General features: G+C 38.4%; 1 protein-coding gene across 1 annotated transcript in view; it reads right to left on the bottom strand.

The window, feature by feature from the left end:
• The window catches only part of exoc4.L (exocyst complex component 4 L homeolog), a 240,322-nt gene that overhangs the window by 22,297 nt on the left and 193,786 nt on the right, over positions 1 to 24,239 (bottom strand). Inside the window, exons 15-17 of the mRNA XM_018252779.2 lie at positions 8,249 to 8,390; positions 7,299 to 7,477; positions 5,653 to 5,812 (exon numbers count right to left, since the gene is read on the bottom strand). Of these exons, the coding sequence (XP_018108268.1) occupies positions 5,653 to 5,812; positions 7,299 to 7,477; positions 8,249 to 8,390 (481 nt within the window). The remainder of the gene's footprint in view (positions 1 to 5,652; positions 5,813 to 7,298; positions 7,478 to 8,248; positions 8,391 to 24,239) is intronic.

Below are 24,239 nucleotides of genomic sequence, written 5' to 3'. Positions count from 1 at the left end.
CTAAGGTAGGCTACACAGGCATGGTAAAAGTCAAAAACGGCTTGACATTTCCTTTAAAGTCAACCAAAAAAATAATAATAATTAAAAAAAACACAATTCTAAGCAACTTTGCAAAATACATTCATTACACATTTTCTGTAACAGTTGTTACATTATTTGTATATGTTACAGGGCAACCCTTTTGAAATAAAAATATAACAAAAGTGGTATAAAGGTGATACCTTTATTAGCTAACTAATATAATCATAGCAAGCTTTCAGAAAATTTTAGTTCCTTTTTCAAGCGGATTACACTTAAGCTGTGGTGTTCTCTGGTATATATACAACATTCAGCTCATAGGTCAAATGACCAACAAAAATGAATATAAATCTATGTGTGAGGTGTCAAAGTCATTTACGAGGGGATCTGCAAGAGACAAGCAGATAAGGTACAAGATAATGTGGGTCAAAGAGGCTGAGTATAAATTAGGGCTGAATTATTGGAGTGTAGAATCAAAGGAATTCCATATGATCTGTTAGTCCATATCCAGACACGTTGGTCTGGATCAAGACACTACCAGCCACACAATCACATCTGATAAATTTGGTACCAGAGAATCCCAAAACAGGCACCTTCTATATGCTTCCTACAATCCACAAAGAAGGTAACCCTGGACGACCTATATATAGTATCTGGGATTGGTACTCTGACAGAGGGCATATCAGGATGGGTTGAGCAGATCTTAAAACCTGTTGTAAGGGGCACAACAAGCTAAACAAACTTGCAGGCATAGGACCACTTCCAGAGGGTACCATTTTGGCAACAATGGATGTGGAATCATTATATACAAACATTCCACACAAGGATGGTATAAATGCCTGAAAAACATTTCTGAAAAAGCATGATCTACCATCCCAAGCAGTTGAACAACTGATGGAGTTTACATTAACACACAACTGCTTCTTTTTTGGCCAGGAAGTATTTCTGCAATGGATGGGAACCAGTATGGGTACACGCTGTGCACCCCAGTATGCCAACCTCTTCATGGCAAAACTAGAAGAGGACTTCCTCTCCACCTGCAACACCAAGCCTCTGACATACCTCCGCTATATAGATGACATATTCATAATCTGGACAGATACTGAACAAGAACTTATTCAGTTTCACAAACAGTTTCAAGACTTTCATCCAACTATCAACTTCCACTCACATCCACTTTCTGGACACAACCATTCACATCAGGGGAAATACTATTCAAACTACCATATATCGAAAGCCAACGGACAAACCATCATATCTAATGTATGACAGCTTTCACCCTGACCACACTAAACACTCAATAATTTACAGCCAAGCTTTACGGTACAATCGTATATGTTCGGACACCGATGAAAGGAATCACCACCTCAAAACACTCAAAGCTGACTTCATCAACAGGGGCTACAACCCCATGATTGTAGATCAATACATTCATGCAGCCACCAGGATTCCCAGAATGCACCTTCTTCAATATAAACAAAAACCTGAAATAAATCGGGTTCCCCTAGTGGTCACATACAATCCACAAATAAGGACCCTCAGAAAAATAGCCAGAGATCTACAAGGTACACTTCATAAGGACGAGAGGCTCAAAAGCATATTCCCAGACCCACCACTCTTAGCATTCAGCCTCCCAACCTAAAGTCACTAATAACAAGAAGTGCCTTATTGCAACCCATCAAAAATGGAACATACCCCTGTGGCAAAAAACAATGCAAAACTTGCCCTCACATCCTGACTTCAGACAAAATACCAATTCCAGACACATTAGAGGAATACAGCATCCATGGTCACTACAACTGTTCTACTTCCAATGTGGTGTATTTAATATAATGCACTAAATGCATAACAGGTGGACTATATATAGGAGAGACTGGGCAAAGCCTGAGAAAGAGAAATACACACCACCGATTCACTATAACCAATAAAACACTGGACACACCAATAGGAAATCATTTCAATGGCCCTCATCACTCCATAAAGGAATTAAGAATTATGGTTCTTAAGGGCAATTTTAAAACAGATAAAGAAAGAACGTGTGGGAATAGAAATTAATGGAAACTTTCAATTCTCTGAAGAATGGACTAAACCTGGGCCTTGGATTTATGGCTAATTATGTGGACTAAGAAAGGACTGCACCAGGTCAGAAATACCAACATGTCTGGATATGGACTAAGAGATCATATGGAATTCCTTTGATTCTACACTCCAATAATTCAGCTTTAATTTATACCTCTTTAACCCACATTATCTTGTACCTTATCTGCTTATCTCTTGCAGATCCCCTCCTAAATTACTTTGACACCTTACACATAGATTGATATTCCTTTTTGTTGTTCATTTGACCTATGAGCTGAATGTTGTATATATGCCAGAGAACACCACAGCTTCAGTGTAATCCACTTGAAAAAGGAACTAAGATGTTCTGAAAGCTTGCTATGAACTGTATTCAGTTTATATGCAGTGTCTTGCTTATTGGGAAGAATTCCATTTATAGCTGCTGTTGTATTAATAAAAGACAGATCAGCAATTCTGACCGACACTAATAGGCTTCCACACGACTATTGGGATACATGTTAGGTGGCAGATACATCTCCAGTTCAAATTCACATTTATCAGTGGTTTCACACTACATTATAACCCTTTTGTTGCCAAAGCTTTTACTGTCCCCCCGGGCAGCTTAGTCATTTGTGCAAGTACATGGTATTTAAGCTTACTATCTTTCATATGAATTATAAATATACCGTTCCTATAAAGACACCTACAGAGAATGCAAAATGTTTTAGCACATTTCATCATAGGTACATCTGATTCTTTTATAAAGCAAAGCTGGCCTGATCCAACAAACGAAACACAAGGAACTGTACCGCAGTTTGTGTAGTGAAAGAAAATTGCACTCTAACCAACTTTCCTAAACATATTAAACATTGGTTTATATTAATTGTATTGGTTTTAAAGTTATTTGAAAAAGCAATTGCAATTGAAAGAAGTAGAAGTTGTCTCTGCATTGCTGTTTCTGAATCTTGAGATACTGAAACAGAAGCCAGCTCTCCTTCAGCCAAAACTGCAATTGCAACAGTTTCAGGTAAGACAAGTTGCTGGTCTCAGCGTGCTTTTCCAAATTTATACTGCTGTAGATTCCAAGTCATTATACTGACTACTCCCAAAGTAGTCAGGATAATGTATAGAAGCAGTGTTTACACTGCTAATAAATGAAACATTGATGCTGTATTTTCCTGCTTCTATACATTATCTATTCCAACAGTTTCCTGCATGCTTTATTACAAATCTGTTAATTGTCTGTCTTATGCGACATTATTTTCAAGTCAAATCTAACAGAAAATAGGAAGGGACAGACAAATATTGAGTTTATTAGCACTGACAACTGTAAAACATGTGAAAAAATGATGTATATTGGAAGTTGGTTTAATTTTTTATTTATTTCCCATTTAACAAAAATGAACCGAAAGGCACATTTTTGGCTACACAAATTATGAGTATCTCCTCAACTGACTACAACTTGAACAATGCAGACCAGGCTACATCAAGTTTGGTCTCTAAATAGACTATGGGGCAAATTCACTAATGGGCGAAGTGACTAACGTTAGCAAAAATTCGCCAGCGTGACTCATTTCGGGACATCGCCAATTTATTAACGGGTGCAGGCGTAACTTTGCTAGCAAAGAAGATAAACTCTAGCGCTAATTCGCACTCTAACGCCAGACAAAGTTTCGCTCTGGCGAAAGAGTGTTACTTCTCAAATTCACTAAGATGCGGCGTTTACTGAACGTTACCTTTTCCGCCAGACTTGCCTTCGCCAGCTCAGACCAGGTGAAGTGCAATGGAATTTAAAGGGCTTCTTCAATTTTTAGTTGAAGATTTTTCTAAGTCCCAAAAAACCCTGGCGTCTTTTACTTTTTCAGAGTGATAGGCTGCAAAAGTACGTACATTTTTTTTTTACCCGGGCTCCCCCATACATTTTGAAATATATGGCACATAAACTATACACTGGGCTTATGTGTAGGGCAATATAACAACTTTATTTTATTTTATTAAGGTTCCCTGGGCTTGTGTACTGTAATGTTTTTGCTGCAACATATACGTCCATTCAACTTTAACTTTCTGCCGTATGCAAATTAGCCAACGCTAGCGCAACTTTGCTTTGCTTGGTGCAGTAACTCTAGCACAACTTCGCCAGAGTTCGTGCCCTGGACGCAGGTTCGGATTTTAGTGAATTAGCGTTGTCCTGGCGAATCTATGCCTGGTGATGTGTTGCGATGTGAGCAAAGCCAACGCTGGCGAATTTTCAGAGGTTAGTGAATTTGCCCCTAAGTCTGGGTGAGGGCGGTATGCTGATGTTTAGGGGGGTGTCAGTGATGGTTCCGGGTGGGTCAGAATCGCATCAAAGCTCAAAAATAAAACTGCAGCACTTTGGATCCATGTGAATTTTTTATCAAAAAGCTCTTTAGCATACAAAAAATTGCAATAAAACAACCTTTTTTCACATGCATTTGCTAATAACTAGTTTCCTCATTTTACCCTATCTTTGCCCTAGTTCTGTCCTTTTTAACTATAGCAATTAGCCCCTTTTCAGTTTAGGGTTGGAAAAGCAGCCGGCACCTATACAAAGGTGTTTCATTAGATTAGAGCAACTGCATTACTGGGCTCAGTGGACTACTATACTGTAATTAACAATTTAGAGATGTTTCCACTTTGTTAGAGCAGTTTGTTTCACCAAATGTAGGCCACGTGCTGAGACTATGTAGAAACCTAGAACATAATGATAAATTCAAATCACCTACAGGGATTTTTCTTAAAAGGAGCTGCTCCAATGGATGCATATTGACTGTGTTTGGCAGCACTGTATTTTGGAGACGAGAGGCATGTAGACCTTCATCCTCCCATTCCCTACTTGTCTCCTATCTGGTGCAATGTGCAGCCAGACCCTGGAAAGTAGTGCTCTCTGAATGAGCATTAAGGAGCATGCTCTTTCATTTCTTAGTGCTCCTGCAATTCTTCCCTGGGTCTTGCTAAATCTGTAGCAAATTGCAATGCATGATTTTTCCATATAAACAAAATCTGCAATTTATAAAACGTCAATATATAAAAAAGCCACTGTCCACAACTTTAAACGTGCTGATGTTACTTGGTGGTCCTACATTGCATCGCTTACAGTCACAAACTTAATATATCACCAACATAAAACTTCCCAGTACAGTTACATACTCATACAGTATACTTGATCTTTAGATAATCTAACAGGACAAGGTCTTACACTTACTGTATCGGTGTATCTGTATGTTAGTTGTTATGCACCCTTATGAACAGCATGCTTGATTAAGTTTATAAATGATTGCAGCAATTGTAATAGTATTGCTTGATCCTCATTTACATTTCTGACACATCAGGATGCTGTGTTTTCCTACATAAGTCTAAACATTAGAAGCGCAAAGCACCCATCCCGAATGAATGTCGCACATATTTACATATCTTAAAAATCATGACTTTCTCTTCATTGCGAAGCAATTAGCCTTTTACCAAACAATAAATATAAAGTGCTAATAGTCTCTACAGGGTTGGGTGGGGATTGAACATGCATTTCAGTTACAGAAAGGTTAAAAGATCTTATTTCACCTTGCAAAGTCCAGATCTGCCTCTCGGGACATAGTGATGTTAGTAAGATTCTGCTGGAGAACGAAGATATTCCTGCACATTTTCTTGATACCAGACTCACTTATACGCTTGAAGTACTGGGCACCATTAATCAGGATGCAAGAAATAAGATGACCTAGACCTGCAAGAGAAGGGAAATGTGTGTTTCCAGGGAGATCTGAGCACTTACAATGCACAAAACAAGCCCTCTGGGACCAGTTAAAGTTTACTAATCATCATTAGGTGTTAGAATATGCACGACAGCCTTGAAATAAATATACACACACATGAACTGACATTTAGGATCCGATACATTTTATTCATATATATATATAGAGAGAGAGAGAGAGAGAGAGAGAGAGAGAGAGAGAGAGAGAGAATATATTTAAGCTATTTATGTTTTATACTGAATGTAATCAAAGGGGTGTTTATCAAAGCCAAATTGTACATAATGAGCAAGTGCCCCAGCTTTCCCATTATGAGCGTGTGAGTGATCGCAGGATCGGTCAACCATTTGCAATATTAATCCTGTAAAAGTTAACAATGCTTAAACCACTAGCACCACTATATATATATATATATATATATATATATATATATATATATATATATATATATATATATATATATATATATAAATATATATATAAATATATATATCTTCACAGGGGTAGCACCCTGCTTATACTTATATAATTTGCCCCGGGTGACAGTTCAAATACTTCAAAAAATACCAGCAACACTGGGATATTAGTGCATCAAAAATCGAAAAGTATATTCACATTGTGCATGAATAGCCGACGGAACGTTTCGGTCCACTTTTGTTTTGATGCACTAATATCCTGATGTTGCTGGACTTTCTTTGAAGTGTATATATATATATATATATATATATATATATATATATATATATATATATATATATATATATATATATATATATATATATAAAAAACCCGAGGGATGCCAGCACTCACGAAAAAAGAAATAAATATGCCTGGGTACGCAATCAGTGCATAAGTTATACATAACATAAACAAAAAATTATTTATTGAAGAGCTATGGACTGATGTTTCGGCTTTCTCAACCAGAGCCTTTCTGGTTGAGAAAGGCTCTGGTGGAGCATATATATATATATATATATATATATATATACATATAGAGATATTGGTACAGGGTAACCGGTTACCCTACAAACATGCTTTCCCATTTCCCCACGAAGGGTGCGGGCAGATCCATAGGAGCTGGCCTAAGCAGGGGATAGAACATGCAGGAGCCCGTTGTTACAACCAGATGGCGACTTCATCGGTTGTTGTTACAACCAGATGGCGACTTCATCGCAAAGTTTGCAACCAAATGGTTTTTGTGTACATTTGCAGCGTATGTAATTAAATTTCACAAGTGCAAAGTGTTTTTTTTTTGCATCAAAATATTTAACGAACCTCCAGGTGTTAACGTTAACCATTACTTAGCGATAATGCGCAATGTAATATTCAGCAGCAAATGACTTTATATTGTGAGTAGTGCTAAACATTTGCAAAAATGCCATATTTAATATAACGCTTGCGAACATTCCCTCTTTTATGAGTAAAAGCTCCCAGCCTTTCAATTACAGTGAGCATTATTACCTTCAAAGATGTATTGAAACTTGTGCTGCTGAAGACTGGCGCCCATTGCCTCTTCAATGCCACTAATGTCCTTGTTGAGACGAACTATCAGGGGGTCATAGTCCATGCTTTCCACATTGGCAACAATGGCATAATTTCCTTGCTTGGCCAAGGGGATGAGATAATGAAAGCAATGAACTCTGTAGTAAAAGGGACAGAATATTTTGTTATTTAACCGTACATGATCGACAATGTTCTTAATTTTTCATGTTCTGTAAATGTATTACATCAGTTCAACAACTCAGTATTTTGATTATAAAAAAAGTGTTTTCATAAAAGTGTTTTGTGGTTATATTATTCTCTGTGGCTAAGCAAAATTCAGTTTGGAGAAGCTTTTATGGACTTAGTACTGGAGGTCACATTTCCCACAACCCCAACCATGTCACTTTGACAGATTTTAATTCACTCTCACAGAGTTTCTCAAAGATCACCTGAAAAATATTGCTTGTGATTGATGTTTTCACTGTACCTTGTGCTTCCTTTGGTAATTTCTAGAGGCAAGAAAGAAAACTTTCTTCTAAAAGCTTGACCCTAAAGGTTGCAAAGGAAATGTCAAATGCCTCTCAGCCTGGCACAGTACATTAAGGCTCCTTACATGCTGTTCAACCCCCCATGAACACTTTTCAGGTGAGTTTTAGCGCTATTATGTCATTTCTACTAAATGCAATGGAAGTGACAAGAGACAATTTCAAGTATTTTGACAGTGTTTTTTAGGTGCTGATTACCATGGCAATCAAAATGTAATACCACCCATAATAACGTGTTTTTAAAGTTTTAAGAATCTTCATTATATTGGGTACCTTTCATTCAAGAGTATTCACCTTTGCTTGCTGCTATGCTACATTTCTAAACTCTTTATCTTAACTATTTTCTTCTAACCGCTGTGTATGATATTAATGAAAGAAACCAACCTGACTTCCAAGTGTAAGACCAGAAGGCAGCGGTCCGACATGTCCTGGAATGACTTCGCCAGCTCACTTAAAGTTTGTAAGATCAGTTCAGAAAGAACTGGGATATCCACACTCACAATGCTGTCTGAGCCAGGGGACATTGCTATAAGGGAACAAAAGAAAAGGCATTTCTAGACATTGTTTGAAACTGTATGCTTTTCAAAAATCTTTAAAGGAAGAACTTTGCTCAAGGTCTTGTAACTCGTATCACCCAATCAGTAGTTTGATTGCTTTGAGGAAAGAAAGGCCAGGTAAAAAGTGTTTAGGCTAATGACACACCAGGCATTTTGACTGCCACCATAGTCTGGCAGACAAAGTGGTGACAGATTAACTTCTACAAAAAAAGCAAAAAGCTTGTTTGAGCGGTTATGTATGAAGGTCCGTCTTCCTATAACACTCTAAACCTAATTTTCTTATATTACCATTTGAGTACCCTATATTTCTCTCTAATCAAGTTTAGCTTTCAGGAATATGTAGGGCAGTGAATATGAATTTGCCCCAGATCTCTATGAACAATAAACATTTCTGTATTCAGAAAATTAACTACAATCCTTAAGTAACGTCATTCCAAACAACAGTTCTTGGGGGTGAGGACAGGCCTCCCAACGAGGGCCAATATGACTGAACCATATGTTATTATATATTGTGAAATATTTATTTCTAATTACAAATAAATGAAATTTTGTCTTAAGCATGGTGTAGCATGGGTAACAGTCTTAATATAACAACAGTAAACTACATTGCTACATTTTGTGACAGTATGCGTGAAACTATGAGTGAAACTTACTTTAAAAGGTCAAATATACTTTAAATAATATTGAGCAATATGTTGGACAAGCCTGCTGTAAAAACTTTTTGTCCACTTATCCCCACCCTACTAACAGTAACACAGGGGACACTGAAACATATTTTCTTTTTTTTTTTTTAACTTTTAAAAAACTATTTTATATAAAAACAAACAGGCAGTCCAGGTTCATTTCTGTTTAAAAATTCAAAAGCTAGAGACAGATTAAGTCAATTTCAGTATCTGATGATGCTGTGGCAGTAGACTCTGATGATGCTGTGGTAGACTCTCAAATGGAGGTGTATCAGTGCTGTGATGAAATTATCAGCCAGAAAGCTCACTGAACACAGCTATGCCTGACCGTTCCCTACTCTATGTTTGCAGCCAGCAGCCCGCTCAAAGGAACCAGTGCTGGGGGTTTAGTCACGTGATGTCACGCACGTAATGTAACGCAGCCCAGAGCCCAGTCGCGTTAGGTTAAAGGGAATCTACAGGGAATCTATTTTGCTGCTGCTGCACTGCAGATGGTCTTAGACGACCCCTGTTAAAGGGGTCCGACCCACAGGTTGAGAACCGCTAATATAAATAATCATATTTATACGTCATGCTTTTATTTTAGGCATAAGAGAGCAAAAAGAGAATGAACTGCTTTAGCACCAAACTCAAAGAAAGAAAGTAGAGAAATAATATAACATTATTTAATGAACTATTTTCAGAATTTGTCAGGTTGATGCTACTAATTAATGGTCAGTAACGCTGTAATATACGAAATATTGTCACTCAAATAAACCTTTCATTTAATTATAAATAAAACTTAAAGCAGAAAAATTGCAGAACTGATAGAAGAATGTCTGGGATCTTTTATTATGGAACATCGGCTATGCAAGGCAGGAGGCTGGGGGATGTGGTATTCGAACTTGTTTTTCATGAGCCATTTTAATTATTAACAAATATATCATCCAATATTGCTGCACTAATTAAAATGGTTTCCTCAGCAAATCCCATGTTAGGGAACTGTAATCAAGAGCCATTTGTATTTTGCATGAAACAGGACTGAACAAGAAATGCAAAGTGGACCCATACAACAGATTTAGGGATAGGGCTGAAAAAGCAGGGGCTAATTGTTACTTAGACTGCAAAGATAAGTCATAATGTCTCTCTCCACTAGACACAGAAATAAAAAAGGGGATTGGTACTGTGCTGCAAAGTCATAAAGCTGTTATGCAATACTTTATCAGCCCATAAATGTATCTCAAATGGGCCAGAAGCATACAATGGCACTAACTTGAAAGTTACATCAAGAAGCTCCAGCAACTCTTGACAACTACTTTATATACAGTAACTGTGGAATCTAATGTTTCTTGGTTAAAAAAAGTCTTATTTTAGGTCACAAAGCGAACTAGGGGTTGAAGAATGGTAGCTCACATGGACCATATTTCAAATTACATGCCATTCTCTGTATTAGATGGTAAATTCTTAGTAACTGTAAGTCATGGAAAGGCACATGCTTGATCAAAGTAGCGTTCTTAGACTCAAAATGACTACAAGACAGATACACTGTGTATATGTATCATTATGGATGCAAAGTGGAACATTTATCACCCCAGATGGTGGACATCTAACTCAGCTTGCTTTTTGGTGCAGTTAGCGATAATATGTAATGAATTTTGATGCACAAACCCCAGGGTGTCCATAACTGTAATACTGCAAAAGCGTTAGAGAGAGCACATAAAGGAGCAATTATCAGGCAAATGTGGTAGATGTAAACGTTTTTATCTTCATTCTAAAGTATAAACAAAAGCTGGGACCAAAAATATTTCCCAAGAGAAAATTTGTTACACACAATTGTGTGGCCTATCAATACAAGAGATTGCTGATCCCAAGCACTTCCGTACAGGGGAAGTACCACAAAAATGAAAATGTAATATAAGCTTCATCTCACTTAAAGGGGCCCCATCACCCCAAAAAATTATTCCAAATCCTATTTTATTATTTTAGTCAAGCAAAATGAACTTTAATTACACTGTATAAATTATATGAATCTGGATTCCATCAGTCTGGGAATTCATAATTATAGCAAGCAGGCAGGAGCCATTTTGTTGACACTGTTATTAAGGCAAGCCTTGCATCATCTCAGAATCTTGTTTGTGCATCGGAATGGGGGTACTGTACTGTGTACTGGCTATACAATTAAATGGTGAAGAGAACTGGGGGAATGTGGGGAGAGCAGTGACATCTAGGAAGTGCTGAATGGAAAGTGAAAGTAATTGCTTGCCCCGCCTCCATGCCTAAGGCATAGAGGAGGCGCAGACAATATTTGATTGTCAGATTTTTAAATGAGTTTACAACAGCTATGAATGCTTTAATAAAAAAAAAAAAAAAAGAATTTGGATTTCAAGTTTAATTTAAAAAGGACTTTTATTACATAGTTTTTTATGTCTGGGTGACAGGTCCACTTTAAATAAGAAACTTTCTATATCTAATCAATTCAACATTCTGTACTTATTCTGAATTAATAAAGTTGCTAAGGAAAACCACGCAGCTACCTTACCGGAATAAATTTGCCAGCTGCATCATCAACTGAAAGCCACTACAGATCGGCTAGAGGATATGGAAAAACAGGCAGAGGCACTCAAACGTCCGGGTCGTGAGGGCACCTCCTCAGAGACATTTTCAGAATCTCTGCTCAAAGAGCTCCTAGGCCCTGAGACCTTCTCCCTGCAATTCGTAATGGAAAGGGCATACTTCTTCCCGACCAGGCAGCCCACCAGGTGCTCCTCCCTGGCCTTTCCTAATCAAGCTGTTAAATTTTAGGGACTGTGATGCGGCGCTAAGGAAGGCAAGGAATAAAGGGTGCACTACTCAAAAAATCTCCCTGTACCCGAATTACAAAGCTGCGGTATAAAAAAAGGAATCTCAATCAAGAGGAAACTGCACGACTTAGGCCTGAAATATTCCATGTTTTTTCCTGCATGCTTTTTTTATGGATGGTAGTCACTGTTCTTTGACTGCCCAGGGGATGTGTCCGACTGGATTGAAAGCAGACCTAGGGGTAACAGCAGCCCTCGGAGACCTTGCGTACTCTACTATCACACACGTCCACAAACACTTCTAATACTGCCCTTCACAACACCCTTGCAGAGGGCCCTTTAACCTGGATACCACAGTTTACCACAAACCTTCCATGTCTCATATGGGCTGAGACCATATGAGTTGGAAACGGTCTCATAACCATCATACAGGCTACCCCACCACACTCAGTTCTCACAGAACTTGTGCTACCACACAACCACCCACCACAGTATAGCAGACCCCTGGAATTTGGCCACTCAGCCACACACCCAATAACAAAAGGCTTACATGCCAAGTTACAACCCCACTTTACCTGATATTGCAAAGGAGGGCCATCTCCCCCCAGACTAGTGGAGGTGGGGGGCACTACAACTGCACCACAAATGCACCCTGGGAAAGGGTCTTCCACTTCCAGGCCGGCTAATAGCACAAGCGAGAAAAAAAAGTCACATCCCAACTCTATTTTAGTTGGAGCTGAACCTTGTTTAGAGCCTACCATGTTTTAATTGAGAAAGTTTGTTTCGGGATAAATGTATCTTCATGTGGAGGGGGGTACAAAAAAAGGTCATCATCCCTATGGAGACTCCCCCCCCAGTGGATATCTTTGCACCTCAACTAGATCACTATTGGGAGGCAAATACAAGCAAAAACTGGCCACAGACCAAACAGAGATCATAAAGAGTGAAACGGCCAAGGCACACAGGGACCTTGCCCTTCTGTACACAGAACATTTCTCCCAGCGGGCAGCTTGGTTCGACAAAGGGGATAAAAATGGTAAACTATTTGCATTGCTGGCCAAAAATTATACCGCACATGGTGATAGCGAGCGTGAGGGAAGATAACGGGACCCCATTACAGGAACTGAGCGACAGGTTGACTGCTTTTGGCAATACTTCCATTACACCTATGCAGCGCTCCCTCCTCTCCCCAAAGAACACCTCCACTACTTAGGCTCAATAGATTTTCCCCACTATACCCACACATAAAGTACATTTGGACTCCAACATCAATGAGAAAGAGACAAGCAAAGCTATTGCAGATATGCCACCTGGGTGCGCCCCGGTCCAGATGGCCTGTCGGGTTAGTGGTATAGGGCCCACTTCCAAGTTCTCCAACTCTAAACTCTGCCAACTCTTTAGCAATGCTTCCAACACAAACTCGCTTCCTTAATCCTGTTATATGGCCCATGTCATGCTGATCCCCAAAGAGGGTAAACCCCCTGACAGCTGTGACTCATACTGCCCCATATCCCTATTGAACTGTGCCATTAAAATCTTTGCAAAGATGCTGGCCAATAGACAAACTTGCGGTACAAGGAGTGGTCCACTTGGATCATGCCTCACAATGCCACATACATAAACATCAGAAGATTGTTCAACAACCTAGCGCTAGAACACAATAACAAGGGCAGAAGGATAAAAGAAGGGAATTGTGTCCCTTACAGCCAAAGCATTCAATACAGTCTCATGGCCCTATCTATAAGAAGTCCTAATGCTTTTTTGATTTGGGGTCCTTTTTTGCCAGGGTGCGAGAATAATACCACAGCCCAGAGTCAAGAATCTTGGTAAACGGTATTCTCTCTGAGCCCATATGTCTCGGCTGTGGAACTAGGCTTGTATGCAGACGATATGCTCTTGTATCTAGATAACCCGGGAGATGACCTAAAATCGGGTATGGCCCAGATAACCGAATTTGGCAACTACTTAGGCCTCTGCATTAAGCAGTCGAATTCAGTTATCTTCCTAATTCACCCACATTTCCTTTGGGTCACCCTCTCCTAATAGGCCTTAAGGTGGTACACTCATTTAAATACTTTGGGATAGTCACTCACAGAGACTGCAAGAAATTTGAGGAAGCAAATATAACCCCGATAGCTAGATCCCTGTCCATTAAAACTGATACTCGGCTACAGCTGCACCTCTCCCTCAACAGCATAATCAACTTGTTCAAAATGGTGTTTCTCCCGAAATTCTTATATGCCCTGCACAATTCTCCCGCTGCACCCCGCTCACAGTGGTTTTACCATATTGACACCCTAACAGAGACATCCCTGTGGGCAGGGGAACACCCACAGCTAAGCTTTAAGATATTGCAGATCCCTGTTACTGGGGGGGGACTGGAACTATCCAACATCAGACTATATTTTCTGGCCAGCTAATTGACATATGGCTGGCTGGTTCCCCAGTTACACGATGTTAGAGGCCAATGTGCTGGGGTCCCTAGAGGCACTTGCCAATTTACACTATTGGGGTCCCTCCTCATTCTACACAGTAACCACACCTATACTACCTATACTAACTGTGATCCAAGCATTTAGAAAAGCCCTCAAGTGGGTCAAAGGGCTACAACAGACCTGGTCACTTTGAGAAAACAACTCCCTACCACAATTCACTTCACTCCCAGACATAGCCTTATAGGCATCACAAGATGTCAAACTGCTGCGGGATATAGTAGAACATGGAGATATCAAACAATTCCAAGCCATCAGGGAAAGTCACAACCTCCCACAGGCCATGTTTTTAGATATTTGGAGCTCAGGCACGCTTTCAACTCCCAATTCCCATCCAGACCAATCATCTTAGCTAAGTTTACTCTACAAAAATGCCTATGCAGGGAAAATCTTACCGAATCACTATCCTGGTCTACACTATCTTGTGGAGGGCTTGCTTGGACCCACTTGCCAGGGCACAAGATAAGTGGTTCAGAGACATACCTGAAAGGATACATGGGGGGGTGATATACTGAAACAGACCTAACTATATCAGTCAGAGACAGATACATATATTAAACCAGGTGTATCTGACACAGGTTGGCTATGCTGTATCCAAAGGCCTCTGATGTATGTTGGGACATATCTTCATGTGTTCTGGGACCTATTGGAGAAATTTGGTCGACAACACCCTCTCCAACCAAAAATTCACCTACATCACCAGAGGTTGTGCTTAAAATGTTAAGGCAATGTGGGGCTCTCCACGAACAGCCCCAAGGATGACCAATATGACTGTATGCTGTAACTGTAATGTCTAGCTCCCCTGCACTGCTCTATCCCTTCTCTTTTTTCTTATATTACCCTTCTTGTTAATGTGGAAATGCAAAATAAATTTTAAAATGGTTGACAACACCTTCTCAAAAGAAAAATTCACCTACTGTACAACACCAGAGGTTGTCCTAAAAATTTTGAGGCAATATGGGGCCCTTGGATCACTACCCACGAACAGCCCCAAGGGTGACAAATATGACTGTATACTGTTGCCGTAAAATGTTTAGCTCCCCTGCAGTGCTCTATCCTCTTTCTTTTTTTCTTATCTCTCCTTTCTTGTTAATGTTAAAAGTCAAAATAAAAAAGATGTATTAGAGTTCACTGATTCAAATAAACAACTCTGACTGAAATCCTGTCTCTTTACATGTAGGATTTATGCCTGGAGTCATTTATTTTGTTAGATTTTGTTTGTGCAAGAATCGGTTATTTGAGTGAGCTCTTATACATCTGCTAGGAATGGGAGTCCCATAACAGATGTATTAGACCTACCTGTCAATTAAAATCTGACCCAGACTTCTGCATGTAGAGAGAATGAAGAGAGACAGATTGCTGAGAGGGGGATAGTAAAGAGTAACTTCTGACACAATATAACATTTTTACCAATTATATTTAGAATGTTTCTTATTTCCATTAGATGAAGCTTATATTACATTTTCATTATATTTCCCCTTCAAGACATATATTTATACAATTCCAGCAAAGTTAGAAATTACCATTTTCAACTCATTGTATACATGTTAATGTGGCATATTCTGACTGGCACACTTGAATATAAGCTCAGAACTCGATATTCATATCTAGGAATGTGCTGTAGTCAAAGGTTCAATATAAATGTATGTGAATGTCTAGATACTATGCTCATTGTAAGGAGGGCAATACCCTGCTAAATGTTTAACCCTTATAAAAACGGTAATCAGAGCTGAAGAAGTAGGTGCTGGGAGTTGCAGAATATGGAAAATTGCTGGATAAGTATCCCTTCCAAAGATTTTCTGTCACTATAAGGAAAATAAGAGATTATTTATTGAATCCTCGTTACTGGAAGAATTCAAGAGACCATAGTCAAGGCACAACCATTACTATGCACAGACATCTAATGTATGCAAATAACCCAACACAAAACCCTACATACAGTATAATGGTGGCTATAAACAACATGTATTTCCAGCTGCCACAGTGATGAACAGTTATCACTGGTAGTTCGTGAATTAAAGAATCATTTAGCCCTCAGGAAGCTATAGGCCACAGGCTATAGGGATCAAGGCAACTTTTGCTTTGCATGAGCATCAAGATGAATTCAGCATAATGTGTAAACTACTGTCAGGATAGGCAGTAAATGTTTGTTTTTAATTAGAGATGTGTTTGAGGCAAACTTTACCCAGAACCATTTCAAGATTTCTAGTATGCTGTGATTCATAATTCATTGTGTTTAAATAATAATTAGGTTTGTTAGAAAAGAATAAACTCAAATAAAATAAGAACTCACAGGCAGACTACATATAAAGGCAGGCATTCAAAAAAAGATTAAAAAAAAAACAATGCTGCAATTTATTAGGCCTTTTTTTTTTAAATACAATCAATTAAATTGAGAAGTTTTGTGTTCAGGCCTTAGAAACAACACTGAGGGGAATATATATTTTGCAACCCTCAATAAATGTATTTTATAATTTTTTATAACTGCAGCCTGTCTATATTGAAATGAGAGCACTGTCAGGCATAATGCTCTGTTGCCCAGGAGGGGTAAAAAAAGAAATGTGCAAAAATGCTTGGTAATTCAAAAGAATGGTTATTGACACATGTAAAAAAAACTTTATATGTAGCATAACTGCAGGAAAATGTGGAAGAAAGCATTATTTTATGATTAAGTTGATCGCTGTATGTAAAGTGTAGTAATCACAATTCTTCTTTATTAAAAGATATTTTCAGATGCTTTGTTGTCTGGGGCAGAGGGATCTCTAGTGGGCAATAAAATGCTATGCCTGACATTACCCTTATAGATTAGCTTGTCACATAAAGGACATTTTGGTCAAGGATGAACATTTGAAAGTCATTAGCAACATTAAATAAGTTGGATAAGATATGGGTAGATTAAACTTGTTATGATGGCAGCTGCTATCCTTAACAAACAGAGAGAGCATCTAGAGCGTTTACTCAGGTATGGTAAAGCATTCTATAGAATAAATATACGGTAGTGTTCTAGCTCCACTTTGTATTGTCTAAAATAAATATTTAAGCAAATGTATAATTTCTTTCTTTTACTTTACTCTACTAAACTGTATGAAAGAATTACAGCTTACAGTTTTATGGGCCTTACTAAAAGTGTGAAAACACAGAGTATATTTTTGCATATTTATTGAAACTTTAATATCTGTAGGTGATTTAAGGCATAACTTCCCTGGGAAAATTCCCCAGGAGACAAAGTTATGGCAAATGCAGAGTATCAAATGCAGACATCCTTTCTGCAGTTGTGTTATTAGTACTGGACCATATGGCTGCTTTGCCTTAATGTTGTTGGCCTTACTGTGTAGTTGTCTGTGTTTGCTGTGGATGATCAACTTTTGGTAACATTGCTCCAAAAATGACTGGCCAAAACATTAAACTGGGCTGAAAGATGATCATTATCATACATGGAAATGTTAGAAAAACACATACATTAATACATTATGTGGGCAAATCTATTTTATTAGCTGCAGATATCTTTAACCAAATGTATTATATATCAGAAATAAAGCTTTGCTTCTAAAGTGCGTATGGTCTATATCTAGACCAGTGGATTTGATCTCTTTGGTTATAACGTATATATGAGAAAGTGGAATCTTTAACCCTCTTTTGGATTTGTATTATACACAGTGCTGTATATGTTATTATGCTGCACTATATCACTTTATTTGTTCTTTATTGCCTTCTCTGGAGCTGGTTAAGGCTGTCCTTGAGTGGAACTGATTGACTGCTTGGTGGCAACTAAGGAAACTAAGGACAGCAGGAGGTACATCTACTAAACCTCTACTAAGTATTGTTGTGGCCCTGTATGAGCCTTGTACCTAGCACCCTTCTTTTGGTAAAGTTCAACTAATTGAAGTGGGCACACACTACTACCATGTGCCTAAAATGTAATCAGACAAGCAGCAGGGAGATGTGTATTACAGATTCTATTAGATAAGAGCTCCGAAAAGCAGCATCCACCATCAGCTCAGTAAACAGTGATGATGGAGAGAGTTCAGACTGTCATGCGTGATAAAGAGCTGGCTAAACACTCTATTAGTTTTTCATTTACTGAATTAATGTTCTTTACAGGCTGTGTGTGCCGGCTGCTTAATGAATTGTCTCGTTAAAACTGCCTGTGGTGCTGTTGGGTTGTCTGTGCTTGCAGGCATAAATTAAGACAAGAAATAAGCCATCCTGGAGAGGGCATAACTCCTGTGGAAGTGCTTTTTGTTCTCCCATGATCATAGTACTCAGGAAAGAAAAGGATTTTCAGTAATATACGAGAGAACAATGTGATTTCAGTTGACCAGAGGAACATTCTCAACTTGGTCACTTGGCGAATGAATGATGTGCCAATACCCGAACAAAAAAAACAAAAAAACACTAGAACATAGTGATAGCTAGCTGGCTGATAGTATACTAAATTTAGAATCACAAAAGCAATGCCTGATGTTAAAGGCAATTGCACAAAGGGCCTGTTAATATACATGAATAGCTTTCTGTTAATAGCAATTGAAAGTGCCATGATCTGCCATGTATGAAAACACATCACCAACAAATGTACATTTTTTCAAGTGATAAAAGGCATCTCTCCCAGCGTTTTCATTTTTATCACTGGTGTCATTTGGGCGTCTCATGGCTAACAAAAGGCATTTTGAATGCCAAAAACACGCCAGCACCCATAGTGCTACTGGTTAGTGGCATTGCACAAATGAATCCTATGCATTACCATCCACAGTTCTGGAGTTTTTCCTCTGTCTGTTCCTAGTTTCCTTTATAAAGGACATGCTTGCACCGACAAAAAAATAAAGCAAGACTAAATGCAAGAGTGACCAAAGAAGAATCAGAAAGGTGAAATAAGGTTTCTCACATCTCAGTGGGGGTTGATTACATCAGATGAGATGTTGGGGATATGTACATCTAGGAAACCTAATATATGGCTAATGTTTTGACCCTAGCTAATGTTTTTGAAAGGAAAAAATAAGGTTAATGTTTTAGGGTTATATGGTACTTTAAATGCTATAGTAGGAATTGTAAGCCCTGCCCTCTGGTTAGGCCTAGGACAGGCTATACTACCCATGGAATTCCAGTTCCGTCTATGTTTAATCATTTCAGGACACTAAGAGGCATATTTATCAAATGGTAACATGCATCCATTGATAAATGCCATAGAAATCACTAGAAAGCTGGGGGATTTTACTGTGGGGATCTCTAATTTCACACACTGATAACTCAGCTCCTAAATGTAGTGTATGTTTTAGTGTGTCCTTGTGATGAGCTGTACATAGGAAGACAAGGAACAAAAATTCTTGCGCATTTGAGAAACATTAAAAAAAACAGTGTTTACAATTGTAACTGAAAATATTCCCCCGTTTTGATAGGTTAACTAAGTTTTGTAAACAGGAGACCTTTTGGATATACAAATAAACACTATGGAACCAACCCAACAATTTTAGGACTGTATATGATTTGTGAAGCAATAACTTAAAGGGGAACTATCACGAAAATGTAATATAAGCTTCAGCAGTTTCTCTTCATTCTCTCTTCCTGCAGGAGTTGGGAGTCAGATATTCATTGACAGTTAGATCCAATACATCTTACAGGGGGGCTTCCGTTCCTAGCAGATGAATTAGAGCTCACTCAACTGACTCAAGTACAAACAAAATCTAACAAAATAACTGCCTTTTGCACAAATCCTGCATGTAGAGAGACATGGGGGTACATTTACTAAGGGTCGAATATCGAGGGTTAATAAACCCTCGATATTAGACCCTCAAAGTAAAATCCTTTGAATTCGAATATCGAAGTCGAAGGATTTACCGCAAATACTACGATCGAAGGAAAAATCGTTCGATCGAACGATTAAATCCTTTGGATTGAACGATTCGAAGGATTATAATCAATCAATCGAAGGATTTTCCTTCGATCAAAAAAAGCTTAGAAACCTTATGGGGAAGGTCCCCATAGGCTAACATTGAAGCTCGGTAGGTTTAAAGTGGCGAAGTAGGTAGTCAGTTTTTTTTAATGAGACAGTACTTCGACTATCGAATGCTCAAATAGTCTAACAATTTTTAGTTCGAATCGAAGTCGTAGTCGAAGGACATAGTAGCCTATTTGATGGTCGAAGTACCCAAAAAAAACCTTCGAAATTCGATGTTTTTTACTTCGAATCCATCACTCAAGCTTAGTAATTGTGCCCCATGATGTCTGGTGGTTTTAATAGTGAGCTCTAATACATCTTCTAGACAAAAGAAGCCCCCTATAAGATATATTGGATCTAACTGTCAATGAATATCTGACACCCAACTCCTGCAAGAAGGCAGAATGAACAGAAACAGATGCTGAGAGAGGAATAGTGAAGATAAACTTGATTATTTCAGAATTGTTACAACATTTTGAATTAATTGTATTTAGAAAGTTTCTTATTTCAGTATGATAAAGCTTAAAATTGTCATTGTCACAATAGTTCCCCTTTAATATGAATCTATATGAATTTAGAATCAGTATACAATTTGCATATTCTAATTATTGTTTTATAACTAATTTAAAGCTCAATCTGTACATAAGGCAAGGTATTTATGTACTTTACTCACAATAGGAACTTATTCCTTCATGTTATTCAAGCATGTTAATTTATTGGGAAGCATCTGCTCTTATTAAGAAGTGCAGTGGAATAAGAAGTGTTTCGTGTGAGTACTCATCTAAAACTCTTTGTGAACACAGAACTCTACGTGTGTCTGTGGTTTAAGGGTTGCACGCTGTCAGACACATTTTGCCCTGTTTCTTGTAACAGTATTGTTTCAATAAAATTGCGAAGACATCTTCACCTTCTGGGAGAGCTTCAATTGGACTTTGGCTTTGTGTCAGTGCTAAATGTAAATTCAGAAAAGCATAAAGCAAAAAAAAAAAAAAAAAACCCCAAAAACCTGTAGGATTGCTTGGCCATCAACAATTCTTATTACAGAAAAAGGAATGATTCCAAAAAAATAAAAAAAATGGAACTGCATTGAATGGCATTCCCATATTTAGATCTTTCTGAATAATGAATTTCTAGATAATAGATTTCATATCTGTACAAGAGAAAATACAACAATTTTGCTGGCATAAAATAGTGTGCTTTTTGTGATTTGATTTATATATAAAGAAACTGTCTCCCAGTTGCCTTTTTAATAATGTATACTAGCTATGTTAGTGGCTGTTGTCTGATGCCATGCCAAAGTCGGCTCACAGCTCCTCCAACATTTACCCCCTCACTCAGAGTGGATTGAGCTGGGCTGCAATTTTAGTGCAGAGAAACCAAATACATACACATGCAGATAAACATGGCACACTCAGGGGAGCTGCTTCCATGCAGTGTCGGACTGGAATGCCAGGGGCCCACCTGAAAACCTTAGGCTGAGGGCCCACTTTCCAAACTACTATACCTCCTCTCCTCACTCCTTTTCTCTACATACTATATTCTTACATTATTACGCCTCTTTGTTCTCATAAAGAAATAGGGAATGACCATGAAATAGGCCAAATGGTTAAAAGCAAGAGGCCCACTGACCCCTGGGGCCCACCAGAAGTTTTCCTGGTATCCCGGTGGGCCAGTCCGACACTGCTTCCATGAGGTGAGTTGAGAAACTTGCCTCAGACGGCAGCAACCTGCAAGTTACCAGGGGCAGAAAAAGATCAGTTATGGCAACTTTAAGAGCCCAAAATTCAGATTTTTCAATTGGAATTTCAGCTCTGCTAGTGTAGAGAGTGCAATTGCAATTTCAACAATAGTGATGTGCCCAGCCCTCTTCAGCAATTGGAATGGTAAGTGCTGGATGTGGGAGGGGGCTGTATAAGAAAGACCGCCTCAGGGCGTTAAGGAATCCCAGAATTCTGAGTTGTTGCTGACTTCCTTGGCCCACAACATTTTTAATCTGTGAACAAAATATCACTGAATTTTAAAATGGCCATACATACTCAGTCCAAAAAAAGCATATCTTTTTCCAATTTGGCCACCTGCTCACTGGTTCAAATCAGGCAGATCTAATCATTGGCCTGGTGCATTTTAGGATATGTTAGAGTACAAGATCTTAAGTTAAGGGATATTCAAATCTGCACTACAGATATCTGGCTTTATATTTTTGACTAGATATCAGTAGGGCAGGCAGTCTTGAGTGGCCCATATGCAGGTCAATAAATTGCAGACATGGAGGGGCTGCGTCACCAGCTTTTCTCTGCCCACGTATGGCCAGCAAGTTCTATTCCCATCTGCTTCCACCCATTCAAAACAGACCATTCTTTTCAAGCCAGAATTGTACACAGACTTGGTTTCAGGTACATCAACCCCAATTGGTACTTTTTTTCCTGACCAAACAGCCAGTGGCTGATGTAATGAATAATGCATTAATTTACCTTACCTAATCTGGTTGTTATGGGTGCTAACAACTATGCTCTTTTATAGTACTTCCCTAATGTATATAAAAGGCCACTATTTGCATATACTGATACGTTGAACATATACACCACTCTGTGTACAAATAAAAATATACACACATTCTCTGGCTCTTTTGTTTACCTAGTGAAAAAGGTCTTTCTTAAAAAACAGCCAGTGTGAAATAGAAATGTATTCACATCGCATCAGTGATCTGTGGGTTCGGAAACAATTAGTTGTTTCAAAATGGTAAAAAATCATTTTATAATTTACAACAGCCAACTCAGAATGAACTGATCATCTGGGCATCAGTACTTTACAGAGCTTTACAAAGCTACTCTGATTCATTCAAAAGAGAATTATGGAATTTTTAATCCCTAAATGTAAGCGTTGAAAAAAGGAACAGACAGTTTGTATTCCTTTAAAAAACAAGAGAAGAAGAAAATGACTTGTCACACCTGACTGCTCTGGTAATACAAAATCCAATTGTGAGTGAGGGAAGATAAGACGAGAGAAGTGGAAGGGCCATCAAATCAGCAAACACTAAGTAATGAACAGCACTGCCACTGTCTGCCATGATAAAACACTCCATTAGCCTCGCTGCTTTTAAATGAGTGATAATTGTGGCACCTCAGCAGCAGAAGGTGATTGAATTTTTATCTTTTGCTTAGCGTCTTCACAAGCTGACCAAGAGTCAGAGATGTCCCCAGCGCTCTGCATTATACACAGTGTGTGTCCTCTGTGTAATTCTGATAGTTCCACTGAGGCACCAAGCTTACTGCTTTGCAGTTACTAAAATTAACAATGTGTGTCCTGCAAATAGGTTAATTCTATTTTGTAAATGCACTGTCCTTAATATAAACATTATAATCCCCTGGATGTAAGTGATACCAAGCATAGTAAATTGCTATACAAAGAGCACTTTCTGGCTTTGTAATTGGTAAAACTATACCTGCATGTTTGGATTAGGTGAACAAAATTTCAACTAAAACATTGGCACACAATTATGTGGCTTGACTTATCAAGCAATGATTTCATTGCCCCAGGAACTCTTATATGAGTGCAAGAGAGGACTTTAATCTTTTGCTAATTGTTAGCACTTCTCAAGTGTTTTTTAGTTAGTTGAAGTAGTATTAAAAATTAAAAGTTTAAATCTGAATGTGTTTTTTTTCATTCAGACTTACTATGTAATCTAATGTTATAAGGTGGGCCTTTATAGTAGCCTAAAGGCTATACATTAGCACAGAACAATTTGACATGATTAGGTCAAGAAGTGCTGTATTCTATTTGCAAGGACATTTAGGTTATTAAATCTAGTTTATTGCCATTTAACCTTTAGTGGTATTAGGAAAGTAGTTTATATTCTGCACCATGTACACTTGTTAATTATAGTGTCCTCTCCTAGCTGCATTAAAGTGGTAATTCACCTTTAAATTAAGTTTTA

The sequence above is a fragment of the Xenopus laevis genome, chromosome 3L (genome assembly GCF_017654675.1).
Source record: "Xenopus laevis strain J_2021 chromosome 3L, Xenopus_laevis_v10.1, whole genome shotgun sequence".
Classification (NCBI taxonomy): Eukaryota; Metazoa; Chordata; class Amphibia; order Anura; family Pipidae; genus Xenopus; species Xenopus laevis.
Note: the sequence above shows the minus strand (reverse complement) of the source record. Positions and strands in the feature narration are given on the sequence as shown.